Source organism: Theobroma cacao, chromosome 3 (genome assembly GCF_053813885.1).
Source record: "Theobroma cacao isolate CCN51 chromosome 3, ASM5381388v1, whole genome shotgun sequence".
In the NCBI taxonomy this organism is placed as follows: domain Eukaryota; kingdom Viridiplantae; phylum Streptophyta; class Magnoliopsida; order Malvales; family Malvaceae; genus Theobroma; species Theobroma cacao.
In genome coordinates, this window is record NC_142641.1 from 41,334,750 (window position 1) to 41,345,405 (window position 10,656).

The 10,656-nt window shown below is 32.8% G+C and overlaps 1 protein-coding gene across 1 annotated transcript; it reads left to right on the top strand.

Moving 5' to 3' along the window:
* The first annotated feature begins 8,749 nt into the window (after positions 1-8,749).
* Positions 8,750-10,656, top strand: LOC18605956 (NAC domain-containing protein 43-like). Its single transcript, XM_007039304.3, has 3 exons — positions 8,750-9,101; positions 9,213-9,484; positions 9,677-10,656. Exons 1-3 carry the CDS (start codon positions 8,918-8,920, stop codon positions 10,454-10,456), a joined length of 1,236 nt encoding a protein of 411 aa, XP_007039366.3. The 5' UTR covers positions 8,750-8,917; the 3' UTR covers positions 10,457-10,656.

A 10,656-nucleotide genomic window follows, 5' to 3' on the forward strand; every position in this document is an offset into this window, starting at 1 on the left:
ACCCCAAAGGCCAAGGCGTTTTGTTCTCTCATCATATGTTTTTCATAAAAAGGGTCCCCCATTAGTCTATAATCCTCACCTGTAAATAAATGATTCAATAATAATTGCTCTATCAATGCTACTTTTGTGTAAAGCAGCTTTATCAAGATTCTGCTTAGGAAAAAAATTCGCTGTTTAATTTAAGAAGCTTTCGGGAAATGGAGTGGTGGTTGCTGTTAAATCATCTTTAATCAAAACTTTTGGTTGGTAAAAATGGGGCCTTAATTATATGCTTGCTTGCCTGCTAGCTGTGAACTTTCCCCTAACTGGTGCTGTATTTTCCTCAAAGCCATGCTAGATGTTACTTCTGGAAAGGAAAAAAAAAAAATTCTTCTGTGTCTTATTAGAAGACTAACTTGTTAAAGAGTCTCTAAGAGCAGAGATTTTCTTGTTTTTCACGTGCACCCAACTGAAAGTAAGCACTGAGCAGTTTAAGCCTAGCTTGAGTTTTTGTTAACCTTTCCTTGTGTAATTGGTTTTTGATTATTTGAAGTGTTCATGATGATGAATTATAGATTGATCATCTGCAACTCTAGCTATTGACTCTAAGGAGGTTGAAGAATAATTAGTTTTCTAATCTCTAACATCTATTTAAAGAAGGTGAAACAAGAAAAACATTCATATAAAAGTAGTTAATGATAGTTGAGGAATGAATTTTAGTTTCTACCCCATGGGAAAATTTCTATGAATTATATAAGAAAAAAGTTAAAAGTGTAAGTCTGGGTTGCTAAATCTGCTAAATAATCTAAGCGCCAAACATGCCCTATAAGTCGGTATGCCTTGAAGGTAGGTTCAAACCCAGTTGGGCTGCTGCTGCTATGATCGGTTTAATGCTTGGTTGCAGAATCTCTTTCTCCATTTGCATATTGTAATTAAAAAAACCTGAAAATCGCGTGCCCATTTATTTATGTAAATAAGAATACTTAGATGTATTGTAACATCATTCACTTGATTGTTCTTCAATGCTCAACATGCCATCAAACTAATTAATCTTTTTCTAGCAGTCAGACAACTTTTTTTTTTCTTTTCTTTTGGAAAATAAATTAACAGTTTTAGTTGCAATCTTTAAATCATTATCCTAAATTTAACAGGCAAATCGTAGTAGCGGCCTTAATTACAAGTTCTTTATTAAAATAGCAAATAATTTTACATTCAAGACTCTTTAACATAGAAACAGCTCATCACTCTGGTGTTTATGGAGGTCATTAAAGGCAATTAAAAGAAAAGAAAGACTCCCACAATATTGTTACGAAGAAATTTTAATTAATTTGAATGCTTTTCCTTAGTAATGGCATCTCCCACGCAAAGTCCCTACCGAAGGTGAAGTTATTTTTTTATATATATATATATATACAATAGATTCTAGAACACACATGCATATCCGGCAAAAAATACTTTACTTGTGTAAAGTTATAAGGGAACTTTGTCTTGTACACTTTTTTTGTCTAGGATGTTCACTTGACGATGTGACAAGCATAACCCCCCGACGTCATTGAAAACCACATGTCATCACCAAGACTTCAACAAATGTTAAAACTCTGTTGTTGATTCGTAATCACAAGATTCCACCTAGTAAAATAGTATGCTAATTTTACTTGTACTGTATTATGCTTGATTTTGAAAGTGCCATGCCACTTGATTCATCGAGTCAAATCTTTTCTGATGATAATAAAATCAAAGATTTCAAAATTAATTTAACCACTAAAAACAAAAGAAAAGAAGAAAGCTAAATTTCCACATGCAGTAGAAATTGAGAGAATATTAATGATATGGGGAGAGTCATATTCTTTATTTTAGTCTAGTCGTTGAGTAAAAAATAATCATATACTGTACTCGTTTATAATTTTAAATTGAAACTAGTTTAACTAGAAACTGGTGATGACAGGGTGTGTGTTTTCAGTCTTAGCCAAAAAGTGAGAAGAATAGTCTCATAGCTTGAAGAGTACAATGCTATCGAATAAAAATTCATTTTAGTGCATCTTTGTACAGCCTGATGTAAATCTTCCACCATCTACTTATGATTTTACCAAATTAAAGTTAATGACTCTTCCTGATTTTTGTAGCATCTGGATTTTTTTTTTCAGGTGCCTTGCTTTGGGAGGATTCACTCTGTTCTGGCTTTGGGTCGACTAGGAAGGAGCAGCCTTTGTTTTTTCTGGTGCCTAGCTTTCCATGTGGGTGCTGACAAAATCCTTGTGGGCAGCTACGAAGTATTGTATAATTGTATAGTTCAGACTCTTTAAGTTGTGTCTATGTCAAAAGGAGTCTTTTATCACTGAAGTTTAAGACTCTTAATGGCATTCCAGCCTTTCTCTAAATAAAATACCAAATTTTTTTTAAAAAAATAATGACTCAATTTATGTCAGCTACAATCATTCATGGGTAACCAAAGGTTTTACCTATTACAATTTTCAATTACATATAGCTCAACTACTAGAATTTAATACAGTAGCAGAATTCTACAAATCGGTACTGGGATATACCCTACAGAAACAAGAACAGCGTTTGGACAAAAGAGGAAATAAAAAGAAATTAAATTAGGAAGCTACTAACTTAGATATTATTGCGTCAGAAGAAGACCATAATTGACAAAAGCATAAGCATGGGGTTCCTACTTCCTAAAACTTAAGATTGCTTCTCATGCAAACTTCAACATCACCTACCAGGATTTTGCCTTACAGAATCATTTGGTCTCTGATGGTATATATCATAAATCGTCCTAATCATCACATTCTTTCTCTGATCTAATTGTATGAATATATATATATGCATAAAAAATTAATTAGGCCGCCCTGCCGTCACAATACACGTCATTTACAACCACAACGACAGGGGAAGATTTGTCAACTTTGGTCGTAAAAGAAAAAAGAAGAAAGAAGATAGCTAATATCATATAAATGGAATGCAGTCAGTAGTATAGCGTAGATTAATATTAATTAATGTAAATTTCAACCTCACCCAACCTACAACGAGAAGATGGAAGGTGATAAGGAGAGATGAGATGTCGAGTGCAGGTTAGTATAAAGTGGTTGTTACATCAATTGTCGGCCAAAATCATTATTAGCCATGGAATTTAGAGGAGTAACGATCATGATTAGGGCTAAGACACTAACACCCCCTCATCAGTCATAACAGAATATGTGTAGTGCTACCGTTATGAAAGAGAGAGAGAGAGAGAGAGAGAGAGAGAGAGAGGAAAGATCGATTGGCACCAAGATTTTCATACACCCATCGGCACTATCGTTTTGGAAAGTTTTTGGCTGAAGTGCGTGCGTCGGTTAACAATTAAAATCCTAGTCTCTCAGCTTACTCGATAGTATGGGAAATGCTGCCCACATGGAGATCGCAAAGCCTTTTTAGTGACGAAGGTTGTTAATATGGAAATTGACTTCCACATATTAAAAGACAGACTTAACCTTACTTTATCGTGCACTATTACAATCTTTGTCCAGACCCGATGGTGCAAAGCCTTCGTCTCTTCTTTTTCTTTTTTACTTTTTTTAAAAATATATAAAAAAAATTTGATTCGTATTTGACGAAATTACATCCTTGGTGGGTTAATTCCTCCCTTTCTAATTCTTTCCTGCCATACCTCAATTACAAGGATTTTGAAGAGAGACTACTAGAATAATAATACATTCTTGCACGAAAGCTTCACCTTGGAGTCTAAGAAAGAAATTGGACACTGTACAAAACGTTTGGTTTTTCTCTTTCTTTTAATTGGTTCCCGTTTTCTTATGGCAGGAGAGAATAGTAGGTGGAAAGTTGAATATCTCTTCACCTTGACAGAAGACTAGGCATGTAAATAGATAAACTTCTCCACTGTGAAACATCTCTGTATGGACTCTAAATTGCATTAGAACTTTGTCAAGTTTTGTAATCGTTTCTACTATTATAAAGTCAAGAACTGAGTTGGTAGCCGTACCAATTGGGTTGCTCTCCCTTCAACCGACTCGAATTTAGAATATTTTAACAAGTCTGTGCTTATACAACTCTTAAGTTTTTCATCTTTTGCCCTAGTCATTTTTCTTTGTTTAATGAAAATTAACGTGTTAAAAGATGTCTCCACCATCTTTCTTTTCTATCTTTATGAAAAGTTTTCAATTATTAGAAATTGGATTCAGTCTCTTTAAGTTGTGAAAAATTGGCTGATAATATGCACTTGACAGACAGTTTGGATTGATAGATTACTGGCTATATACAATCTCTTCAAATATGTCATCAATGTAATGTAGGTACACTACAAAAAGACCCTTGATCTAAAAACGTGCACTTGGTAACATGTTTTTATTTGGTTCAATCAGCTATGGAATAATTATACTTCAATCTTATATATTCTATTAGATTTTGTTTGTGAGTGTTAACGGTAACAGATAAGTTAGCAATTGGACTGAATTAAACTGAAATAAAATGGTTTAATTGAACTAAATTAATAAAAGTGCGATAAACTAGCAGAAACTTAATTGCATATTTTGAAAATAGTTTTTTTTTTCATAGTTTGTCCCTCAAATAATATAGAGAAATTTTATTTCTTTTATGCATACGGATGGGTTATTAGATTTTGCACTAAAACATAATTCTTTACCTTGTAAATACTATTCCTTTCTTCGCAGCTTGAAATAAAATTTTTTATTGAAAATCAAAGTAATAGACCCGCCGTCTCCCTTGAAAAAATAGAGCTGGCCCTTGTACGCTTGTATCCAATTGGGGGGAGGAGGCATAAGCATTATCTTTTCATGCTGGCTTTTCCATTCATTATTTATTTGCATAAAAAAATAAAGAAGAACAAAGAAATGTCTAGTCACGACATTAAATCATTAAATTTTGGAATTTACAGTTACCCCTCGATTTCATGCATTCGTATGAAACCAAGATACATTCATCTCCCGCTATGTGGAAATCAATTCGATAATTAATATAAAAATCATCATGATCACAGTTTTTGGTTACTAAGAATTGAATAAAAAAATCAATATCATGGCATATAATCATTCAGTTTAAAATTTTAATATAAACTCATACACAGTACGCTTTAAAAATTGAGGAGAAAAGTTGAATCTGAATTCTTCGAGACATATGTACATCAATCACAAGAGTTAATTATTTGGTTCTAGTAGGCGGCTAGGCTTTATGAATTAAACTTTTATTAAGAGGTCAAAGATGAAAAAGAATAATATATAAAATATAAATAATTAAATACTATATACAAGATTAATAATTTTCTTTTATGTAATTGGTACTGTTTAAAGACTAAATATTTAAAGATAATTTCTTTTCAATTAAATATAAACCATAAGATACATAAAAAAATATCTTAAATAATCAAGATTAATAAAAAATGATATATTGGTGAAATTTTAAGCAACAATTAATAATGCAATATTACAACTCATATTTGAAAATTAAATAATAATTTTTTAATTTTTAAAAACTAAAATCATTGAGAACACATAATAAAAAAAAACATAACAAGTAAAATATAGAACTACATAACAAAAAAGAAAAAAGAAGAATATAGTTGATAATTTGTAGAAGTTTGAAGGAAAAATTCTATAAAAACTTAAAACATATGATCAAATAAAATAAAATTAAAAAGTAAACAAATATAAATAATAATAATAATAATATAAATAGAAAAAGAAAGATTCGAAAAGCTTTACCTTTTTGTAATTTCACAATAAAATAACAAAAGAGAAGAGAACGATAAAAAGAAAGAGCTGGAAAGAGGTCTGAAGAAACTTAAAAGGGAAAAATTTAAGAGTTAGGGTAAAATTAAATGGATTTATAGGATCATTTTATTATTTTTTATTTGAATTAATAATTTAATAAAAAATTATTTGAAAAGCCCATTAAAAAATATATATAACATATTGTATTAATAATTTAATAAAAAATTATTTTGGATCTCATTAAAAATATATATATAATATATAGGAATTTTTAAAATTTTTGAGAGGGCCGTGGGGATGCTCCGCCCCTATTGATTGTAATCCAGGATCAGGTTCTACATAAAAGGTATCAATTTCTTTAGACTTGAGCCTAGACGTTTTGATTTATATTGTTTTTATTCATGAGTTGAAATATTGAGGCTTAGTGGCTCAAGTATAGGAGAATTATTTAAAAGATTTACATATTTTCTATTAAAAATTTTATCAATTATTTTTAATTACTTATACTTTAGTCAAACCTAAAAAAATAAATTTAGTCAATATCTAATAATTTTATTTTATTTTTATTTAAATCTAAAATAATAAATATAAAACTATAAGGCATAAAATATAAATGATTAAATAAGATATATAAGATTTCACACAATGAGCAAATATATAATAGTTAAATAATATAAATAAAAATAATAAGGTAAAAGAAAACTTTACTTCTTTTTAATTTTAGATAATAGTAGTGAGTAGTCCCCATCCTTCTTTGTCCAAACTCACAAGCTCATACATGTCTTAAATCTCTTTTAAAGAATGAAGTGTATTTCAATTATAAGTTATAGAGAAGAGAGTAAAGTAAAAGTAAAAAGACAAGAGAGAAAACCAAAAAGATAAAGAGGTGTGGAGAAACTTAAGAATTAGAGTAAAATTAATTATTAAATAAAAAAATTATTATTTGATTAATTATTAAAGAAAAAACTTATTTTGAGAGAATTATTAAAAATATATATAATAAATAAAAAAATTCAAAAATTTTAGAAGGCACAATCCCCATAAATATACTACTCTTTGGAACTATTAAAAAATTCATATAATAAATAAAAATTTTCAAAAATTTTGAGAGGGCCACAGCCCCTCTAAAACTATATGATCCTCCACCTCTATTTGATTACTAAATTTTTTTAAATTTCTATTTTAATTATTTAATTTTCAAAAATCACAATTTAGTCACAAATATTTATAAAAATTAATTCTTTTGTTTATTTAGCTATTAACCGTTGCCTAATGTGTTTTTTCATGTGACAAAGAAGTTGATATAGATATATCACAAGATCGAAGTCAACTTATATGACAAAAGACGTGTGAAATAGTCATTGAAATTATTGATTGCATAATCAAAATAATAATTTTTATAATTATTAATAATAAAAAATTAAATAATTGAATGAGTATTTTTCTTTTTGCTCAGAGTAATTTATCCTTACATCAAAACTCCCGAAGGAAAGCTCATAATTCGTTGGGGCTGTGAGTGAAAAATGATAAAAACAGTATAATTCTATTTATAGAGAGCAGCAACGCATGGCACCTTTTTGGCATTGCTCCATTTTTACATTCGATGATGTTCTCCCTTATGTCTTGTCGCTTTACGTTTATAGCATGAAATAATGAAGCGGTGCCCTGCTAGCATATTGGAGCACATCTTTCTTCACCTGCGGAGCTTTTTGTACGAAATTATTTAATCTAAAAGAAGATAGCTACCTATATTTTTGCCCATTGAAATGAAGTTGGACCCAAGAAAAATGTGAGACTAAATTATAAATAATTTGATTAATTTTGGGACCTAATAACCTGGTTTCTCCTACGAAGATACTGTCATGCGTGATCAATCTTTACGTCTATAATATAATAACATAACATTTCTTTTAAATTTTGTTGATACTTTAAATATTTGGTTTTTACTATGTATTTTTTAAATAAACAAAAAGTTCACCAAATAAAATCATTTCCAGTGATTAACAATATATCTCACATTTTCAATGATCAAATGAAAGATTCGGCGGTTGCCATGTACAATCATGGAAAGCAAAGAATGAAAAAAATGCAGGAAAGGACGACATGCAAATCGAGATTCAGAGTGATTAATGGTCATATCCTCTGACATCTCGTATTCTGGACGACATTCAAGAAGTGGGTTTTGGATCGGTTTGAGTTACCTCCCTTCCTTCCTTCCAAAAGAGTAGGACACGTGGGCATTTCCAAACTTGTGCAAGTAATAAACACGGTACCCAGATATAGCACACAAAAAAGAAGAAAACCGCAGTTAATAATAAAATGAAAAAGATAAACATTGTACTTTGGTTTCGTTTAACCTATTGATTATTGTAGGCTCTGCATTATGTCTATGTGGTGCCCTGCAGTTGGTCAGTGCAATGATAAGAGTGAAAAATGCGACAATAGAAGATAGAGTCCCCAGCCCTAGCCCCAGCCCCCTTGGCTGCCCACAAAGAGAAAACAACACACCGAGTCGCCAGCCAAAAAGGCCATCATGTCTTTCTTGGTCTAGGGGGCCATGAAAGCTAAGTGCCTCCGACCCCATCATCTCTTTCTTGCTCTCTTGTCGTTGAGGTGGTTGCACAAGTAAAACGAGTGATGTTAATATACACGAGAGAGAGAGAGAGAGAGAAAAGCAGAGAGATTCTTAAGGGATAGAGAGGTGGTTTTAGAGGTGCTTTTCAAATAGATATTAAGGTCGAGGGTCATAGTTCAGATGTGGGCGTGCCCCCCGCTCTCACACTTGTAACGCATTTTTTTGGGGGTAGGGACCCAACTTTTTTTTTACCACCTATATCGTGGGACCTACTCCCCTTATATCACCCCCATTTTTTTAATTTATTTTTCCCGCTAGTATTCCTCTCTCTGGTCTCTAGATTTTAGGTGGTTGGCTCCTTCTCAAGGGCATAGACCCCACGCTAAGTACACCAATGGCCATGATACCAAAACTTTTCATGCATCTTTGGACCATTCATGCCCTACCACCATTATAAATTATCATGACTGCATTACCCTTTACGCACACCCTCCTTCTCTCCCCCCCTCCTTATTGCTCTTCCTTTTTCTTTTTTTGTTATTCTCTCTCTCCCTTAGCCGATCAGTTTTCATTTTGTGTATCCGTTTCTCAGCAAGGAAAAAAGCCACCTTATTCCCTGATTTTAAGACAGCTCATGTCAGAAGATATGAATCTATCCATAAATGGTCAGTCTCAAGTCCCTCCTGGTTTTAGATTTCACCCTACAGAAGAGGAGCTTCTTCACTATTACCTCAGAAAGAAAGTGGCTTATGAAAAGATAGACCTGGATGTTATTCGGGAAGTTGATCTTAACAAGCTTGAGCCTTGGGATATACAAGGTAGTAATAACAAACTATGTACATCTTTTTTAAACTTCTCCGATTTTTCTTTTTATGATTATGTATTGACATGGGAGTTTATGGAATTCTGCTTTTTTGTGGGTTATGCAGAGAAGTGCAAAATAGGATCCACCCCACAGAATGATTGGTACTTCTTCAGCCACAAGGACAAGAAATACCCTACGGGGACCAGAACTAATCGTGCAACAGCTGCCGGGTTCTGGAAAGCAACTGGCCGTGATAAGATTATTTATAGTGGGTTTAGAAGAATTGGGTTGAGGAAGACATTGGTCTTTTATAAAGGAAGAGCTCCACATGGACAAAAATCTGATTGGATTATGCACGAGTACAGGCTGGATGATAACACCACCCATGACTCTAATGTAAGCCATCCTCTTCCGTTTCCTTTTATATATATTAAAAAAAATATGGGATCACCGTCTTTCTTAATCAAGCATTTTGTACAAATCTGGCTGATATTTTTATTAATATAGTAGTTCTTTTTAATCTTAATTGCGGCAAAATGCTCCTTCCTGAATCTGCTTCGCTTATATTAAATAATAAAATGGGTCCAGGGTTCCAATTCCATTGGAGATTCTGTGCCTGAAGATGGCTGGGTGGTTTGCCGTGTATTTAGAAAGAAGAATTATCAGAAAACCCTAGAGAGTCCTAAAAGCTCCTCCGCCACTTCTCTGGATTCAAAGACGCAGATGCTTTGCTCAGGCGACGATGGGGTTCTAGATCAAATTCTTCTCTATATGGGAAGGACTTGCAAAATGGAGAATGATTCATTGAGCAACATGAATATTCCCAACGCCAACAACAGCAACAATAATCTTAGAATGCTCGTTGCAAATAACACAGGAATCGGCGACGGTTTACACGAAAGGTTTATGCATCTTCCAAGGCTGGAGAGTCCAACTCTCCCTTCGCTTCCCATGGGTAGCTCACCTTTTGATCAAGAAAGAAGTTTCAAGTCATGTTACCAATCGATCGACGACATGCTGACTGAAACTGAACCATCTTCAATCAACCAAGGGGGTGGTGCTTGTGACACGGGTTCAGTTCAGAATAATAATGAGTCCAAAAATGGCGTTAATGACTGGGTCACCCTGGAACGACTTGTGGCATCCCAGCTAAATGGTCATGTAGAGACAAGCAAGCAACTATCATGTTTTAGTGACCCTAATGCGGTTTTCAGTCTTTGTCACGATGATGATATTCAATTATCGCACATAAATTTGCACAGATCAAATCAAAACTCCGAGGTCTACAGCAACGAGAATGATCTATGGAGCTTGACGAAGTCATCGTCACCGTCGTCATCAGACCCCTTATGCCACCTGTCGGTATAATAGAAGTATGCTCTCAACATGTCAAGAACATACAAAGAAGCCTGCTGCTCAATGCTCAAGTCCTAATTAGGTATATGTGACATATAGACAAATATATTATACATATCATATGTATTTTGCATAAATAAGGTGAAATATGAGATGGAGTGGCATTGTCAACTCATTATACTTTACTTAATAACGATGTCATCTAGTTACCA

Coding starts and splice junctions, on each gene's coding strand:
- LOC18605956 (XM_007039304.3), top strand. CDS start 8,918: ATGTCAGAAGATATGAATCTATCCATAAATGGTCAGTCTCAAGTCCCT. Junction 9,102..9,212: donor TGAGCCTTGGGATATACAAG/GTAGTAATAACA, acceptor TGGGTTATGCAG/AGAAGTGCAAAATAGGATCC. Junction 9,485..9,676: donor ACACCACCCATGACTCTAAT/GTAAGCCATCCT, acceptor AAATGGGTCCAG/GGTTCCAATTCCATTGGAGA.